At 44.3% G+C, this 19,871-nt stretch overlaps 1 protein-coding gene across 1 annotated transcript in view; it reads left to right on the top strand.

The window, feature by feature from the left end:
• Positions 1-10,389, top strand: part of TEAD3 (TEA domain transcription factor 3) — a 32,568-nt gene extending 22,179 nt beyond the window's left edge. Inside the window, exons 5-13 of the mRNA XM_072641863.1 lie at positions 83-94; positions 1,026-1,160; positions 1,355-1,404; positions 2,676-2,737; positions 5,068-5,201; positions 5,745-5,918; positions 6,511-6,651; positions 6,742-6,894; positions 8,130-10,389. Of these exons, the coding sequence (XP_072497964.1) occupies positions 83-94; positions 1,026-1,160; positions 1,355-1,404; positions 2,676-2,737; positions 5,068-5,201; positions 5,745-5,918; positions 6,511-6,651; positions 6,742-6,894; positions 8,130-8,243 (975 nt within the window). The 3' untranslated portion in view covers positions 8,244-10,389. The remainder of the gene's footprint in view (positions 1-82; positions 95-1,025; positions 1,161-1,354; positions 1,405-2,675; positions 2,738-5,067; positions 5,202-5,744; positions 5,919-6,510; positions 6,652-6,741; positions 6,895-8,129) is intronic.
• Positions 10,390-19,871: the final 9,482 nt, after the last annotated feature.

Raw genomic sequence — 19,871 nt, 5'->3', positions numbered from 1 at the left:
GGAGAGGGGAATGGAGAGGGGTGGTGCCCTCCCTCTACCCTCTAGTCTTCCTCTGATCCAGTGTTTCCTTTTTTCCTCACAGGCCATGAACTTGGTAAGTAACAACCTCCCCTCCATCCTTCCTCTTTCCCTCCTTGCTCCTTCCTCTGACTGATGGAGTAGGAAAAGTCACTAGATATGTACCATGGACCAAGTTAATTGAGAGAAACCTTAGAGCAATGAAAATGTAAGATTTCCTCTTGGTTCTGGTGCCTACCAGTTATGTAACTTTGAGCACTCACAATGTCTCTGGGTCTCGTTTCCTTCATCCCTGAAATAAAGCTCCTACTTCCTTCCTTATTTATTTTACAATGCTATTTCTAAAAGAGGCATAGTAGACAGAGAGTCAGGTTTCAAGCCAAGAAGACCTGAGTTCAAGGACTATCTCTGACACATGCTAACTAGCTGTGGAACCCTGGGCACATCACCTTACTTGCTGGTGTTCTAAGGCACTTCTCTGAAATTATAAATTGCAGAAAAGACCCTGACCCATACTGATAAGAGGAGTTCCCTACACTCCCAAGCTAGTCCCTATCCCTTATTCCACTTTTAGGATTCAATGAAATAATGGATGTGGGTGCTTTGGAAACTATAAAGCTTTAGAGAAGGGTAAGGTCTGACTCTCTGATTTTATAAACAAGGAAACTGAGACCCAAATTGGTGAAGAGAATTGCCCAATGAGTTAGTGGCAGAGTCTAGACTCAGTTTAGTGTTCCATCCTCTGCCCTTGCATGTTTCCCTCTTGGGCTCTGCCCCCACTCCAGCTTTTCCCAAGCAGGTTTCCTTGATATATGTTCTTCTAAGTGAGCTCCTTTTCCTCCCCACTCCCAAAACTCTCCAGGCTGCTTTCTGGTCCCCAGTCACAGGCATGCATGTGGGGAGATGGAGGCATGCATGAGTCTGGGAATTGTGGTGGTGTGTGTGTCATAGTCAAATAGATTGTCACATGAGCCCTTTGACATCGCGCCCCTTTCCTTCCTCCCCAGGACCAGGTCTCCAAGGATAAGGCCCTCCAGAGTATGGCTTCTATGTCCTCAGCTCAAATTGTCTCAGCCAGCGTCTTGCAGAATAAACTCAGCCCACCTCCCCCAATTTCCCAGGCAGTTTTCTCTGCTTCACGGGTAAGGTACAGGGAGTTCGGGGATTGGGAGAGGAGGGGACCAAAATTCAACCTTCCAGGAGATAGAAAGTGGGTCTTGTGAGACTTCAGTGTGGGGGAGAATTCACAACAGGGCAGATCAAGGGACTGGAAATCCTGGATTCCAGACCTGGTGAGATCAAGCTGAGTCATCCCAACTTTCTCCTTTCTCTGCAGTTCTGGAGTGGACCCCCTCTCCCCGGACAGCAGCCGGGACCCTCTCAGGAGTGAGTATTTCAGTCAGCTTACCCCTGCCCTTCCTGACTCCTCCCCCAATTCCTCATCATTGCCCCTGTCTGGATCCCTCTGGGCCCCCAGCCCCAACCTTGTCTTGAAAACTTGAGAGCATCAGTCTATCAGGCCCTGGTCTAAGTCATTGTAGATGAGTGAAGTTACTTAATTAGTTAGCCAGCTAGAAGCTTATCTGTCACACAAGTAGTTAGATAATCAGTCAACAGGCCAAGTAGGTAGTCACTTACTCAACCTGTCTCTTAGTCAGTCAACAGGTCAGTCAGTCATCTACCTGGTGAGTCAGGGACTTAGTCACTTAACCAGTCAGTCCTTTAACCAGTCAATCAGTTTTCTAACTAGTCATCCAGTCACCTAACCAGTTAGTAAGTCCCTTAGCTGGACTAGTCAGTCAGCTAATAAGTCAATTATGTAATCATTTACTTAGGAAAGGAAGGACGGATAGAAGGAAGGAAAGAAGGGGAAGAAGGGAAAAGAATTATTAAGCGCTGTGGTTCTCAGACTTTTTGGTCTGAGGGCTACTTCACACTAAGAAAAAATTTTTTCAAATAATTATTTCAGTATATTTGAATATCTTCAAATAATTTTTTTAAAAGTTTCAATGAGTTTTAATGTGAGTCACGTCTAGTGAAGTTAAAAATATCTTAGTGTTATTATTAAAATAGTTTTGACTTCACAGGCCTCATAAAAGGGTCTCGGGGCCCCCCAGGAGTCCCTGTACAGCACTTTGTGACTCATTAAAATGCTGTGCTAAGCTGGGGCTACAAAATCAAAGAGCAAGGACAGTTCTTGCCCTCAGAGTGCCTATAATCTAACGGAGACAACACACATAGAGGCCCACTTTGGTCCTGAAGATTACAGGGATTGTGAATGGAGCTACAGCAAAGTAGATTGACATGCGTCATTCAGAGACAGTGGCAGAGTTGATTCGATCGTCGTTCCTGGTTGGGTCAGTTACTTAGCCAATCATTTAACCAATCACTCAGCCATTTAGCCAAATATTTAAACAGTCAGTCATCAAGTGTTTCTAGGCCACAGTTGGCAGGCCAGACAGCCTCCTTGGTAATGTCCAAAATAAAGAGGTAGATTAGGACAATAAGGTGTGTGTGTTTGTGTGTGTGTGTGTGTGTGTGTGTGTGTGTGTGTGTGTGTGTGTGTAGAGAGAGAGAAAGGGAGGAAGAAAAAGGAGGGAGGGGGAGAGACAGAGAGACACAGCAAGACTAACTAGGGCTTTTTTTGTATCTTGCAGCATCAAACCCTTCGCACAGCCAGCCTACCCCATCCAGCCACCCTTGCCACCCACACTCACTAGTAAGTGGCCAGTACCATGGTCTGTCTCCACCTCCCTGCATGTCTAGACCTTGATTTGGCTCTCTTCTCCACCTTGCCTCAATGGAGGTCTTGAACCTCAACCCAGCCTGGAAGCAGGGACTGTGAAAACTAACCCTTGGTTATTGTACCTTCAGTCACAGATAGAGTCAAAGGGGTGGATGTCAAACTAGGAGAAGGTTGAAGTCTCAAGGGAGGAAGAGTCATATATTGGAAAATGCCAGAGATAAACTACTTTATCGTTTTCTCTTTGTTTGGCTCCACACATGTATACAAATTCTTCCACATAGTTACATCCAGTCCCCATATATGCACAAACCACCTCCTTCCCCCTCCTCCAGCCCTTGTTTCCCCCAACCCCGACACACACACACACACACACACACACACACACACACACACACACACACACATCTTCCATCTTTGTGCAGTTACTCCTTCCACGTGACGATTTTCCCCATCGCTGTTTCAGTATCATAGGTCAGCCTAAGAAATTAATTGAGAAATTTTGGGGAGTTTTGCAGAAGCCACAGATGACAAAGAAAAAGTTTAGGAACTCAGAAATGCATAAAATATATGTATAGTATTGTATAATATAGCCTGTGACCAAAAAGTTAACTCAAGTATTACAATAAGGTACGGTTAACACCCCACAAAAGAAAAAGACAAAAATTGAGATTTCTCTGGTCTGCAAGGCCAAAACATTTGACGTGGATTTTCCACATCACAGAATCACCGTGCCCCTAACCCCTTCTTTGTGGAGGGGATAACTGTACTGGAAATGTCTCTATAATCCCTGCCAGATAGCGGTCCTGAAGGGTATGCCTCTCACCAGTACAGTTCACAATCCCACCACACCTCATTCTGTGTGATTTTCATCTACTCCTTTCTGTAACTCCTCCCCAAAAGATACACCCAGTGTACTGGAGTCCTTCCTTTTAATATCTCCAGGGTACTAGTGTGCATTTGGGCTGCCCATCAGCAATCTCAGTCCCAATTCATGACCACCTCGCCTCCTTTTCTGGTCCCTTATTGGAACGTCTCTTTTGGACGTCATCATTGTTAACACGGAGTGGCCTGTGTGTACCCGCCTCTGCCCCCCACCATGCATCCTTTCTTTGTCCTTTAGGTCACTAGTGACTGTTAGTCTCCTGGAATTATGGTGTTCAATGATTAACAGCTGGTATCCCCTGGGAGAATACTAGTGTTAGAGACAGTCTTTTGTTGTAGTGAACAGTTTTGGGTCATTCAAAGAGGGCCGCCTATTTCCCAGGTCAGGTCTAGCTGGATGTTCAGTTTTCGTCCACCTGTGGTCCTAGCTCACTGTCTGCACTTCCTGCCCAAAACCTTGTGTATGCACACATGCATATACACACATACCTATGTATAAACATGCCCATATCTGCACATACACACGTGTATATACCCATACATAGAAATATATATATGTGTATAGTATCCATACATGCATATCAGGGCCAGAGTCTTGAGTCTGAGTTGTGGTTTTGCCAAGTAACTGAGTGTGTGACTAGTATCACTTACTAGATGTAAGACCTTGAGCGAATCACCTTCCCATCTCAGCCCCTCAGTATTCCTGTCTCAAATAAGGGGGCTGAGCCTGATGACCACTAAGGTCCCTCTCAGCTCGAAAGTCCTATAATTCCTTAATGAGATGATCCTTTCATGAATGCTTTCTAGTTCTAAACACAGTCACACATGATCAAACTGACACACACCATCACATAGACACCCGGACTCATGGATAATCTCTATGTGTGTCTTTCTCTGTCTCTCTCCCTTTCTCCCTCTCTCTGTCACTCTCTCTCTATCTCTGTCTCTCCCTCTCTCTCTCTCTGTCTCTCCATCTCTCATCTCACAAATGCACACACACAAGTTCCCAAGGGGAACTAGCCCCTACTCTCCTAGACGTGGTTCTTTGTCTCTCAATTCTCAAGGCCTTTCCTTCTCAGAGAACCTCTGTAATGGCCTCTATCCCCTCACCAACGTAATGATCTAATGATCTCTAGGAATATGGTTACTCATAGAACCCTGCTGAGCTCTTCTAGGGTTAGAAAAGTGGACTAGTACTGGAATCTATCCCTGCCTCCCTGCTTGTCTCATCTGATTTAACTCCTAAGTTGACTCCTTTTCCTCTCTAGTCCCTACTCCACCTTTCCACAAGAGAAAGCTTGAGTTTCAACCCAATCCTGGGAGCAGAGACTGAGACCTGGCCTTTGGCCACTAACACAGACCCAGAACTACTGGCATGCATCTGGCCCCCTGCCTCTTCACAATGGAAGTCTCTCCCCCAGGTTATGAGCCCTTGGCCCCACTCCCACCAGCCACCTCCGCCGTGCCCGTGTGGCAGGACCGCACCATTGCCTCCGCTCGACTTCGGCTCCTAGAGTATTCAGCTTTCATGGAAGTGCAGCGAGATCCAGACACGGTAATTGGGTGGGAGAGAAACTAAGGTGATCCTATGAGGGAGACATAAGGGCAGGGCACAGATGTAGACCTGGTTGGTGGCAGAGAACAGGACACAGCTGTGGGGGACAGAGACCATAGCATACTCATGTCAGCAGAGAACACATTCCTGGAGGTGAGAGACCCTGGCAGAGTCATGGAGAATAGAGAACACAGTAAAATTATAGGGCACAAAGAGTGTATCATGATCATGGGAGCAGTCATGGGATGAAGAGCCCTGGTATTCACAGATTTGGGGATGGAATACATCCCTGTGTTCAGAGGACCCCAAGCTAAGTCAGGGATCCTTATTTGAGTTTTTAGGAGCTTGAGGACAATGCTGACCTGACCTAGCTCACACTCAGAGATTCTGACTGTTTTTGTCTGTCTCCTTTCACCCTTTCCCATGTAGCATGATCCCTCCCCCCACCTACCACCACCACATTAGGCCCTATCTCCCTCTCACTCCCCAGGGCCCCTCCCACAGGCCTCTAACATAACCCTGTACTGGACCCCTCCCCTACAGTACAGCAAGCATCTGTTCGTGCACATTGGCCAGACCAACCCTGCCTTCTCGGACCCTCCTCTGGAAGCGGTGGATGTTCGCCAGATCTATGACAAGTTCCCTGAGAAAAAGGGAGGGCTGAAGGACCTGTATGAGAAGGGGCCACCTAATGCCTTCTTCCTTGTCAAGTTCTGGGTAAGGATTCTCCTCACCTCCAAACTGAAGCTTTCTCTCTCTTCACAATCTCCCCTTCAGAAGTAGTCTGACTTCAGGCTTTTTCCTAATCATTCCCATCTAAAATTTCAAAGTCCCTCAGCTTCTGACCGCCAATAACCAAAACTACCCTTGTCCCAGAGCCAGGAAGCAAGGGAGGGCTATAGAGTGTCTTGAGGGATGGTAGGAGGCACTCAGGTCATTATATACTAGATTTAGAGTTGGAAGAAGCCTTAGAGGTCCTCAAGTCCAACCCTATCACTTCACAGAGGAGGAAATAGGTTATGTAATTTGCCCAAGGCCGCAGAGCTAATAAGTGTCAGAGGCAAGGTTTATACCTGAGTCTTCCTAACTCCAAGTCATGTGCTGTCTATGCTGCGCTGAACTGCCTCAAATGTCTGGGTGTCCTTGGGACATTTTCCCCTCTTTATTTGCCCCAAACCCTCCTCCTGGTGCCACGTGCTTGCATCTTTGGAGGGAATTATGCTCCCTTTCCTAGAACCTCCAGGAAAAGCTCTGAGATCATTGAAATTCCTCTCACTCTTCCATTCCTGCACCTTCCCCCATTCTTTAGGCTGACCTGAACAGTACCATTCAGGATGGACCTGGTGCTTTCTATGGGGTCAGCTCCCAGTACAGCTCAGCTGACAGTATGACCATCAGCGTCTCCACCAAGGTCTGCTCCTTTGGCAAGCAGGTGGTAGAGAAAGTGGAGGTGAGCCAAGCAGGAGGACAGGGGAGGAGGGTGTGGAGGGAGGGAGGAAGGGAGAAAAGCCAGCAAGCGCCATGTGTTCTCTGACCCCAGACAGAGTACGCGCGGCTGGAGAATGGCCGCTTTGTGTACCGCATCCATCGCTCCCCCATGTGTGAATACATGATCAACTTTATCCACAAGCTGAAACACCTACCTGAGAAGTATATGATGAACAGCGTCTTGGAGAACTTCACTATCCTGCAGGTGGGAGCCAGTCCCTTTCCCTTCCTCTCCTCTCCTCCTGTAGTAGCTCTAGAATCCTCCAGTGTGAGAGCTGCAAGGAGTTCAGAAGGTACTATATCCCATCTCCTGTTTCTCCCATGTTCCATCTGGGCAGCCAATTGGCATAGTAGACACTGTGTTGGGCCTGAAGTTAGGAAGACCCGAGTTCAAATCCAACCTCAGACACTTACTAGCTTTATGACCCTTAACAAATCACTTAACCTTTGTCTGCCTCAGTTTTTTCATCTATAAAATGGGCACAAAAATGATATCTACCTCCCAGAGTTATTGTGAGGATCAAATGTGATAATGTTTGAGGTTGTTTTTTTTTTAATTAATAATTAATTTGTTTTCGGTTTTCAACAATCACTTCCATAAGTCTTAAATTTTCTTCCTCTCCCTCTCTGAGATGCCATGCAGTCTTATACAGGTTATACACATACATTCTTATTAAACACATTTTCACATTAGTCATGTTGCAGAGAAGAATTAAAACAAATGGGAGAAACCATGAAAGAAAGCAAAACAAAACATAACAAGATAGAAAATAGCTCCATTCTGAGTTCCAACTCCATGGTTCTTTCCCTGGATGTGGATGGCATTTTGCATCAAGAGTCCTTTGGAAATGTTTAAGGTCCTTGCATTGCTGTGAAGGGCTCCTCGCACACTGTGGATGTTACTGTGTACAGTGTTCTCCAGGTTCTGCTCACTTCACTCAGCATCAGTTCATATAGTTTTTCTAAAGTCTTCTTGTTCATCATTTCTTATAGCACAATAATATTCCATTACATTTATACACCACAACTTGTTCAGCCATTCCCAGTTGATGGGCATCCCCTTGATTTCCAGTTCTTGGCCACCACAAAGAGAGCCACTATAAATATTTTTGTACGTGTGGGACCTTTTCCCATTTTTTTTATCTCTTTGGGATATAGCCCTAGAAAAGGTATTGCTGAGTCTAAGGGTTTGAATGTGATGATATTTGTCAAGTGCTTGACACATAGTAGGCATTTAATAAATGCTTGGCTCCTTCTTTCCTTCCCATGTCCCAGAGGAGAAAGCAGAGGCCCAGAAAAATGAAATGACTTGCCCAGTGTCGCTCAGAAAATCAGTGGTAGAGCTAGGGGAAAAAACGCGAGTCCTGAGGATCTGCAGCTCCTTCTTTGTTGGGTATCACATCTCTCTCTGATCTCTTCCTCTTCCCTTTCACATTCCAGGTGGTGACGAGTCGAGACTCCCAGGAGACACTGCTGGTCATTGCTTTTGTCTTTGAAGTCTCCACCAGTGAGCACGGGGCCCAGCATCACGTCTATAAGCTGATCAAGGACTAAGGTCTCCTTTCCTGATTCAACTACCACCTGCCGACCCAGGGCCAGGGCCCAAGCCGTGTCTCCCCTCCTCATCCCTACCTCCTGACCTGGGGGCCTTGGTCTAGGACATGCCCCTTAACCTTCTACCCGCCTGCTGACCCAGGTCCCAGGCCCAGGACAAGTCCCACCCCCATATACACTCCACTCTACTGTGGTCTATGCTTTAATTTTTGAAGAAGACAGACTAGCCTCAGGCAGTGGGGCAGCCAGCCCCCTCTCACACCAAAACTGTCCTTTTCCTTTCCCACCCTCCCCTCTTCACCATTATCCAGTTCAAGTGGGGCTGTGGCTGACCTGGATTTGAGGCAATGGGGGCCAGCCTCTCTAGAATGGAAAGAAGACAAAAAAGCATCTTTAAGTTCTCTGAGAAGCAGGCTCTGGTCCAGGGGAATGGTCTGGGATAGGCTCAGTTAAGGTTGAAGAAAAATTAGAGATGGGTCCCAGAAAAGTAAGATACCCTCCATCCCCAGAGAAAAGGTTTTAAGGAGTGTGATGATGGGAGGACTATAGCTGTAGAGACAGTCAACTGAAGTGGGGAAGGAGAGGGCTTGGGAAGCAGAAAGCAAAAGACTACAGAGTGAACCTGGGAAAGAAAAGAGTGGGTGAGAAGGCAGAAGGTGGAAGAGGAGACAGCTGGAGAATATGATGAATGAGGAAGCAGAGAGAGAGGAGTGGAGTGGAACAAAAGAGGGGCAGTCACAAGGAAGGTCAGAAGTTTGCAGTATCCCTACATTCCCAAGGCCAGTCAGCTGAAGTCAGTAGAGGGTAGACATGGGGTCGCTATGTAGATGGGTTCCAACATAGAGCATGAAGTTGTTCCATTGTGGGATGCCCTGAGGGTTCTAGGAAATGGACCAGGGTCAGGTAGTAGAGTTTACAACTGACTTGTTGTGAAATCTCTGAGCAGCCATGCCAAAGAACCAGAACCAACTCATGCATTTAGGCAAGTTTGTGGATCCAAGGAAGTTGGAGATGGGAACAAACAATCATAGTTAGTGAATACTGGGTGAGTGGGCTGAGATTCCGCTACCTAAACCCCTGATCTGGATCATGGAAGAGGGGAGGGCCAGTGGCCATTCCAAATGTTTGAAGCAGACATAGTGATCGTTAGCTGTACTACCTTTAAGAAGGACCTGTAAGCCCTAATTCTGAGTGTTCTTCCCCTTCCCTAAGGAAGACCAGCTCTAGCCCCAACTTTCACAACCACAACTACCCCCAGACATATGCAACCTCCTTCCCCCACAAAATACCTCACAGAAACACACCACATATACACATATTCTACAGTTGCCATGCCTTTCTAAAAGTACCCCCAGATCTGTCCTATGGAGCCCCCCCAGCAGACCAGTTCGGTTCTTACCACCATCCACCTACGCCATCACCTGTTGGTGTTACCACCACACATCCCCTCCCAGGAATTAGACCTTACTTTATCTAATTCCCTCTCTGATGCTGGCAGGGGGGAACCAACTCCCAATACTATTCCCTTCTCACTCCAACCAAACTTGAATAATTGATTTACCAGCCCTTAATTAAGTGCCTACTGCAGGGAACAAATGTAAGATCATGTTGCCCTGGCAGAGCTTTCAGTCCGGACTTCCCTTTGGGGAGACCCCTGCCCTGAGGGCTAAGGCTGTTGGGAGAGGGAGTGGGCTGAGGGCCTACGGCCTCGAGCCTTAGACTGAACACCCTCCCTCTCTCCTCCTGGTGAGCCCATCGCCCCAAAGAGTCCCCCCACTGACCTTGCCCCTGACCCCAGCTTGGAGGAGGCAACAAAAGCCTTTGGTTATTTATGAATTTCATATGAAGTACTGTCCCCCTCCTCTCCCCCCCACATGTCACTCCCTCCCAAGGTGTGTCCCCCCTGAGCTTCCCCTAGGCCCTTCATGGATTACAAATTGCTCAGGCCACCCCACACCCTTCCCTCCCTTTCCCCACACCCAGTTTTGTAATGTATATTATATATATTATATATATATATTTTTGTGTATTTTTTTAATCCAGCTGTGATGGGTTGTATCATATCCGAGGCGTGTGGCGGGGCAGCGGCCCTCAGGAGGCCGAGCTCCTGCTTGGAAAAAAATTAAAGTTATTTGCTTGTGGGTCAGCTTTGTGGCCTGTCATCTGCCCCTCACTTCACCCCAATGCTCCCCAGATTCTGGGATATTCTATATGCTTACCGACTCATCAATGTCCCTCTGAAAATGCGGTCCCTAAGGGCCGAGGGAAGTCAGGCCTCTATACAGGAAGCGGGTGGACGTTGGGGGGGGATGAACCCTCATTGCATAATGCAAAGGCAACATTATTCAGTAAAAGCACAAGTTCTGGAATGAGGACCTGAGTTCAAATTCTACCGCATGAGGCTTACTATATAGCCAGTACCTCTTTATCTGCTAAATGGGGACACTGGACTAGTTGACCTCTTGGGTCCCTCCTGAGCTCTGGATCTGTGATATTGTATTGTTTGGCCTTCTTGGTGACAGTAAATAAGTGTGTGGATGAGGTAAGACCTGAGGAAACCCTGAGGTGGATTTCTAAAAAGCCTTTGACAAGGACCTCACCAGAAGGCTACCCAGTCTGTTGATCCCAATCCCAGTTACTCCCAGGGCCATTCATTCAGAAGCTTAAAATACCAAGGATATTCCTTTGGTCAAGCTAAAGTCAACCTCCTACCCCCACCCAGTCCCAAATTGAAACAGCCAGTTACAGCCAGTAGGGACCAAGGATGGAGAGGAGCTGTGAGGTGAAGAGGTGAGATGGGATCGTAAGGCATATGAAGATCATTTTGATGTCCTAGGGTGAGAGAAAGAACAGTGAGACTAAGCCGTAGGTGCCTGGTGGAAAGAGTTAACCTTGAAGACCACAGAACCCAACTTCAAACCCCAGTTCTGTGTGGCATCAGTGATGGACTAAGGAGAGAAGCAGGTTTCAATCTCGGCTCTTATTCATGTAGCTTTGGCCTCAGTTTCATCATCCATAAAAGGAGGAAGCAATTTCAAATACACTGAAATGCACCCCCTTCTCATCCCTGCCTCTCAAAATCCATTATTTCCTTTAAAATTCAGCTGAAATGTCACCTCTTACATGCAGCCTTCCTTGATTCCCCCAAGCTGCTAGTACCCTCACCTCCCAAATTAATTAAATGTATTTTATATATGCATACGTATATTTTATAGACGCATACATATATATGTATATATACATACAAATACACACACACACATGTCTTCCCTCCTCCCCTCCTTAAAATATAAGCTACTTGAAGGCAGGGACAGTTTCATTTTTGTCTTCATATATCTGAGTCAAGAAGACTTCCTCAGTTGTATTCTGGCTATGTGACCGTGAGGAAGTCAGCTAACTCTCGCATGCCTCAGATAGCTCTCTAAGGCTATAAACTGCTGAGCAGTTGCACATATGCAATGGTGAAAGGAGTTTTCTGAGCCAATAAAATCACAAATCTAGAAAAATTTTTTAAAAGTTCCAATATACTGTCTTACTGCTTTATTGGACTTCATAATCCTCCTGTGAGGTACAAAAGGATTATTAGTCCAGTTTTTATGGATGGGGAAACTGAGGCTCAAAGAATGGAAATGACTTACCCCAGGTCACATAGTAAACTTGAATCTAGGTCTCATTCTTTCCATTCCAACACCCTGGAAAGAAAGTAATAGAGGAGTGGAAGAAAAGGCTTTAAAAAAAAAAAAATGTGGTTGTATTGCATTTTTCTCCGGGTTGGGGATTACTGTGGATGAACAAGAATGAAATTCTTGGAAAAAGCAGTGGGGAGTCAGAAGCACTGGGTTCTCTGTTACTTAATAATTGTGTGACTTTTCAACCAGACATTTTCCCTTCCTAAGCCTCTGTTTCCCCATCTTTGAAATGAAACAGTTGAATTAGATGATCCCTCTCTAACATTCTAGAAATCCAAGAATCTTTTGGGCGTGTAGTCTGCAATGAATGTGGCCCAGAAACAGCTCTGGGACTGTTCACACTAGTGCCTTTCACTGTGTTGTTCGTGGGTTGCTTGGTTTTGGGGTTTTTTTTTTCTCCTCCTGAAGCCAAAAACCCTAAAGAAAGTCTTAAACCTTTTCTGCTTCTATCTTTTCCATTCACCTCTCTACCTTAGTACCTATCTCCTCTCCTCCCCTCCTTTCCCCTTCTTCCCTTTCCCTTTCCTTCTCTTTTCTGAGCCCTCCTCAAGTCTAATTTCTAAGTCTGTGGTCAAAAATCACTCAAATTGATTTCTTCTTGAGGTAAATAGGATTAAGTGACTTACCCAGGGTCACACAGCTAGTTATGTGTCTGAGGCCAGATTAGATCTCAGGTTCTCCTGACTCCAAGATGATGCTCTATCCGCCGTGCCACCTAGCTGCCCCTCAAATGGATTTCTAATATAATCAACCACTGCCATCACACCTTTCTTGCCTCTCTTACTTGCCACTTTCTTTCCTGCCTTGTCCTTCTCTTCCTTCATTCCCCATCATCTCCAAGGATTCTCCCCTCTCCACATCAAAGATCACTACTTTTCAGGTTGCAACTATTCATTAGAAAAGACCATTTTAGTCAAGTATCTTCAAAAACAACCCAGGCCAAGCACTGAACCCTGAGCCTAGCAACTAGGAAAACAAAGCTGAGAAGTAAAACAGTTTCTACTCTCAAGAAATTTATATTCTAGCATGACATTGTGACATTGACCGGTACAATACAAAACAATGTTACCACATTCAGGGGTGAGATGCTCGTAAAGTGGTAGGAGACCCCTTGTGGGGGCTGAAAGTTTGTAATCTCTGCTGCTAGGGAGGCTGAGATTGGTGGATTTCTTGAGTTTAGGAGTTGAGTTATAGTAGAGCTAAAGTTAGTGGAGTGTTCAAATTAAGTCCAGAACCAATCAGTGAGTTCCCAGGAGGGGAGAGACACCAAGATGCCTAAAGAGAGACGAACTGGCCCAACTGGCAAAAACATCCATGCCAGTCTGTAAAACTGACTTAGGTTCTCCAATTAATACAATGGCCAACCGTAATGCCAAAGGATGGATAAAACACACTATCATCTCCAGAGAGAAAGCTGATGGACTCAGTTCAGACCGAAGCACATTTTCTTTGTTTTCTTTTGTCTGTGACTAATGAGGAAATTTGTATTGCTTGACTATGCAAATTTATAACAGGTTTTTTTTTTTCTTTCTCAATGGGTGAAGAAGGAGAAGGAGAATTCAGAACTGAAAATAAAATTCAGTTAAAAAAACAATTTAGGGATTGGGTTAGAAACCATGAGTAAAAACACCCAAGAGAAAATTAACAAGATATCTCCTATACATGTGTCAAAACTATATAAAATTTTTTCAAAGACAACAGAAATTACTCCATTTAATGACTCCTGATTATTAATACTAAGTGAGGCATAAAATGGAAACACTTGTTTTCCAGAGTTGCTTCTACTATCATGGAGGATGTCCAGGGATTCCCTATCTTTCTTCACAACATATATTAAAAATGTTCCCTTTGTCCTATTCCCATTCAAGTCCCCATCATCTCTCACCTGGACTTTTCCAGTAGCCTCCCTGCCTCAGATCTCTCTTTACTCCAATTCACCTTCCCACACAATTTCCAAAGTGATCTTTCTAAAGTGTTAAGTCTGACCATGTCACACACACTCTCACTCAATAAACTCCATAGCTCCCTATTATTCTTGGGATCGAATATGAGTTCTGTTTGTCATTTAAAGCTCTTGACAACCTTGCCCCTTTTTATCTTTCCAGTCTTCTTATACATCACTCTCCTCACACTCAATAGTCCAATAATATTAGCCTGTTTTCTCTTCCTCCCACATGATGTTCTGACTCCATTTCTCTGCTTCTGCACTGGCTATCCCTCATCCCCCAGCACTTCCTCCCTATCTCCACTCGAGAATCCTTCAGTTCCTTCAGCTAAAATTTCCCCTTCTGCAGAATGTCCTTCCCATTTCCATACTCACTTCCCCTCCAGATGCTAGTGCTTTCTCCTTTATGGTTATCCTCCATTTAATATAGATAGATAGATAGATAGATAGATAGATAGATAGATAGATAGATAGATAGATAGATAGATGGATGGATGGACAGATGTATGGATATAGATATGTGTATATCTATATCTGTATCTCCAGGGATCTCTCCCTCTTCAATTTCTCCCAGAGTATTTTGTCTTAACCTCTCCTTTGCCCTTATTATATTCTACCTCCTAAAAAGTGAGACTGGTAACCTTGCACAGCCCTCCCTCACTCAAAACAAAGTCAAGTGCAAGTCATGTCATCATTTCTCTGATGTCATGGTGTTTTTCAAAAACGAAGGACCAACACAATTCTACCTCCTGATATACCTAACATATTCTGTGTCCCACCCCACTTCATATATATTTATACACACACACACACACACACATATACAATCTTGTTTATGTAAGGAAAGAATATGAACCCATTCCACGGCTTGGTTGATAGTCACATATGATGAGGTTTTAATGTATAAATAAGATATGTCTAAGTCAAGCATCCCTTATGAGGTGAAATTAGTGCCTTCAAAGGGAGTGACGGTAAAATGAAGAACCATGGGACATACCTCAGCATGACCTTTAAAAGTCAGTTCACTGAATCTATGAGATAGACTCAGTGCCTAACAAAATGATCAGCAGAAGCATGGAGGAAGAAGAGCTGTAAAAAGCCACATGTTTCTGAGTGGGTAGAAGCACAGGCAGAGGAAACTGCCATAAAGAAATGGGTCAGAAGTGAAGTGGTCATAAACTAAACCAGGACAGAAGCTGTGTTGCTGAAACTCCTAGATTACAGATCCCAAAACTGTAATCCTGAATCTCCTTTTCTCAAGGCAGCTTTTTCTTCTGGGCATAGGATGAAGTTTGTTGACTTTCTTTGTTTTTATAAACAATGGTAACCATTGGAAATTGTGAGTTGGGGTTGTTCTAATATTGACAACAGAGTTGAGAGTAAGCTGCTGAGGAAGAAAAATATCCTCAGAGAAGAGATAGAGATAGACTTAACACTGAAATATTTTATTTGAAATGTCACTAGCTGGGGGCTCAGAGCTAATTTTAAAGAAGAAGAAAAGAAAAATACGTATCTTTTTATACCTTTTCCCAGAGTGGAATAGTGTTTATATTAGAAAAACCCATTTGAACAAGGTCAGCAATAAGGTGAGACATCTATCCCCTTTAACTACATATCCACTTTATCCTTCTGTACATATTATCCTCTCCAATCAAATGTAGAGTCTTTGAGGGCAGAAACTCTTTGTTTTTTCTTTGTTTTCCCAGCATTTAGCATAGTTATTGGAATGTAGTAAATGCTTAATAAGTGCTAGATGATTGATTGGTTGAGTAAAAATTTTTAAAGAGAGGAAGTTGTAATAGAATGTTTTTAATGACCACCAGCTTCTCCCAGAAACAAAGGACCATCTTGTTAACATCAATATTCTTCTGGTAATGCTACATGTCTGGAAAGCATGCAATGCCAGTCTCCAAAGAATTAAAATTGAGGATCATGCAAAGGGCAAGGGAAAGGCATGTGTTGGGCAGAAGCAGGCTGAAACATATTACCACTGAGGAATTGTTATTCCTATTTTAGGGATGGGAAAACTAAGATCCAAAGAAGTTTAATGACTTGACCAAGGTCATACAGCTAGCAGGAAATTGGAAGCACAGGATTCCTGGGGTCAGTACAAGTTTTAGGAAAAATCACACCCCAATTCAACCAACTCCAATGGCTCCCTATTGCCTCTAGGATCAAATACAAAATGCTCTGTTTGGCATTCAAAGCCCTTTATAACCCAGTCCCCTCCTACTTTTCCAGTTTTCTTATATCTGACCCCCCAACACATATTCTGATCCAGAAACACTGACCTCCTGGCTGTTCCATAAGCAAGACTTCTATTTCCCAATTCCTGGCATTCTTTCTATCAACCAAGTCTGGAATGCTCTCCCTCCTCTAGTCTACCTACTGGCTTCTCTGGATTCCCTCAAGTTCCAACTAAAATCCCACTTTCTATAAGATGTCTTCCATAATTTCTGTTTATTCTGCCCCTTCCCTCTGTTAATTATCTCCCATTTATCCTGCTCTCTACATATTTGTTTGGCTGTTGTCTCCCCCATTAGATTATAAACTCCTTGAGGGTAGGGACTTTTACCTCTTTTTGCATCCCTGTTTTATGTATAGTGCACAGCACAGTACCTGGCACAAGGATCACAGAGGTGTCATCACATCCAATTGCCTCATTTTACAGTTGAGGAAACTGAGGCCAAGAGAGCTGGAATGACCTGCCTAGAGTCATTCAACAGGCAAGTGCCTGAGGCAGGATTAAAATTCAGATCATTCTGATGCCAAGTCCAATTCTCTGTCTGCTCCATTCAAAAAATCTCTCCCTCTCATATATCAGAGATAGGGCTCAGAGTCTGGTTCCACCCTGCCTTACCAACTGAATTTCACTTTACCCTTCTTCACACATTCTATATTTCCATCAAACTAGTCCACTAATGATTTCCCCATCTCCTCCTGGCCTCTCCCACTCTCCTGCAGTCAAACATGCCTTCCCAAGAGTCTCTTTCCTCTGCTGTGACTGTTCAATTTAATAAACATTTTTAAAATTCCTCCTACTTATGTACAAGACCTTAGGCTAAATGCTGGCAAAAGCCTTCTTCCTTCAAGTCTCATGAAGCTTTCGCTGATCCCTCCCCTATCCTCCATCCCCCATCCTCAGGGATCTTTCTCCTCAAAATCTCTCCAAATTCTCTCAGAGCATTTTGCCCTTATATTATATTCTATCTCCTATTGTACTTCCTGGTGTATTTGATATATTCTGAGTCCCACTCTTTTTCACCCCAATCCCATTAGATTGTAGACTCCACTGAAGGGACTGTGATATTCCCCTCCTTGTATCCCCAGGGCTTAGTTCAGGACCTACAAGAATCCAGGATTTTTAAAGTGAGATAGCCCTCCTCCTTCCTCCAAGCAGATCACAGCCCTGACACACCTTAATAGATGGTCTACACGTTTCCTTGACTGTAAAATCTGTTTGCCTGTACTCCTCTTCCTTTCAGAGCTCCTGGTTCTGCCCTCTGGGGCTAAGCAGAAACATTTAATCCCTCTGCTGAAAAATAGCTGTCATGTGCTCCTCCAAGTCTTCTTCCAGTAAGAAAAAAAAAAATCATCAGTTCTTTCACTAGCTCCTCCTATGCTCTCAAGATCTTTCTTCATCCCAGTTGCTTTTCTCTGGACAGTAAAGACTTGGAGGTAAGGCTTAGTGGTCTTCCAAGTATTTGCAATTAATAGTAAAAATAACAACAATAAGCTAGCACTTGTATAATAAAGGTGCTAAGCACTTTACAGATATTATCTCATTTGATCCTCTGAACAACCTAAGAGGTAGATGCAATGATTACCCCCATTTTACAGATGAGGAAATCTGAGGCAAATCAAGATTAGGTGACCTACCTAAAGTCAGACAGCTAGTAAATGTCTGAGGTCAAATATGAACTTAGGTCTTCCCAATACCAGGTCCCGTATCTTATCCCCTGTGTCACCGAGCTACATAACAGGCAGTTAACAAGGGCTCTTACCATATTCCTATATATCCTAGGTATCAAATCACCATTAACCATTTTTGTTTGTCCTTTCCAGTACAAAGGTAATTTTCCTTGGCAGAGAAAACAGGCTTCAAATAAGAATTAAGCAATTCTACTTTCTCTGTATTGGGGAACATCAGTCCATCCACCACAGCTGACAGGGAATTTCAAGCATACAGCTGGAAGGGTCTTTAGAGTGAGCAAGATATGGTGGTACAATGGATAAAGCACCAGACCCAGACTAAGGAAGACCAGAGTTCAAATCTGGCCTCAGACACTAGTTGTGTGACCCTGGGCAAGTTACTTCACTGTTTGCCTCAGTTTCCTCATCTGAGATAATGAAATGGCAAACCAATCCAGTATCTTTGCCAAGAAAACCCCAAACGGGGTCATGAGTAGTCTGATGAGATTGAAAAAGATTTAATAAGAAGATAGCCTGAGGCTATTGGGTGAAGTCAAACCATTGAATTCTTCAGTCAGACCCGAGTAGAAATGCTCAAGACCCTGAACCCATTAAGAGCTTTTGGAATACCCAGGCTTCCAGCCCTGCGACTGCAATTGTCTAAAGAGGCAATTTTTATGCAGATGTGGCCCCACCACAACCGCAGAAGACCCAGGAAAGAAAGATTTTTGCCACCAAGTCCTTGACAGTGTCAAATGGTTCAACAACAGAAACTGACATGATTATCAGTGTAAATTATATGAAAGAAGAGGCATCACCATCTGCTTTGGTGCTTTCGCCTAAGGAAACATGGGACTTTTCTGATTCACAGCTGAAACCTTTCATATGTGTTGCTTCTCCCATTAAGACATATAAGGTCCCTGACAGCTGAAACTGCAGGCTCTTTTTCATTCATTGTTAAGTGAATCTTCTCATTTTACACATGGAAAAACTGAGGTCCTCAGAGGTTGTGACTGGCCCAAGGTCACACATTGAATGCCATGACTGGGATTTGAACCAAGGTGTTGGGATCCTAAACTTGGCATCCATTCCCATTGCCCCTAAGGACCCCTCACTCTAGCTCATCTTTGATCCTTTCTTTTTTTCCTCCACATGAAATAAGATATTCGTAAAGTGCTTTAGCACAGTATCTGACAGCGATGTTCAGTCATTTCAGTTGTGTCTGACTCTTTGCGACTCCTTTTGCGATTTTCTTGGCAAAGATACTGGAGTGCTTTGCCATTTCCTTCTTCACACAGTAGGTACGTAATAAATGCTTTCCCCTTCCCTTCTATATAGCGATTAATGGAATAAAATTGAGTTGAATCAAATGTAGCTTTTTTTCATGAGCATTTGAGTTTTGTCTTTTTGGTTTTGGACTTGGGGAAGGGATTAACCTAGAACTTACCCTGAAAAACAAGGGTATGATTTAGATGCTTTATTTACCAAGACTAATGAAGCAGACATTTGGTTGGAGTCACAGGGAGGTGAACTATCTCCATTTCAACAAGTGAATAAGGGCATGGACTTCTTTCTTTCCCCAGTCCCACTGCTAGGAACAGGAAAGAGGCCAGGAAAGTTAATATGGAGCAGACAGAGAAAGTGTGGCCTGCCAGGAGTCACTAGGGCACCAACCTCTAGCAATATTCATTTCAGCCAGCTGGGCATGGGCACATCTCCCCCACCTCTCCACCAGGCATCCAAAACAGAGAGGCAGCCTTGTACATAGGTTAAGAAAGGAAGTTTATCCACATAGGAGACTCCTATCAACTTAGATTACAACCCATCTAGGGATCAGTAATTTGCCAGGGGTCAGTCATACACCTCTTGAATGGCCCTACTGGGTACATGAACTTAATCTAGTTTTAACTGAGTACAACACTTGTCAACTTTCCATCAGCAATCTCAAAACATTTGTAAAGTACTTACCACAAGGCCTGACACATAGTAGGCATTTAATAAATGCATACTAAACCCTTCCTACTTTGTACGTTGAATTGAGATTTATTGGACTGAGCCGGCGATTTCATTAGAAGCCTCCCA

This window comes from Notamacropus eugenii, chromosome 2 (genome assembly GCF_028372415.1).
Source record: "Notamacropus eugenii isolate mMacEug1 chromosome 2, mMacEug1.pri_v2, whole genome shotgun sequence".
Lineage (NCBI taxonomy): Eukaryota > Metazoa > Chordata > Mammalia > Diprotodontia > Macropodidae > Notamacropus > Notamacropus eugenii.
The sequence above is the reverse complement of the archived record's forward strand: the minus strand, read 5'-3'. Positions and strand labels throughout refer to the sequence as shown.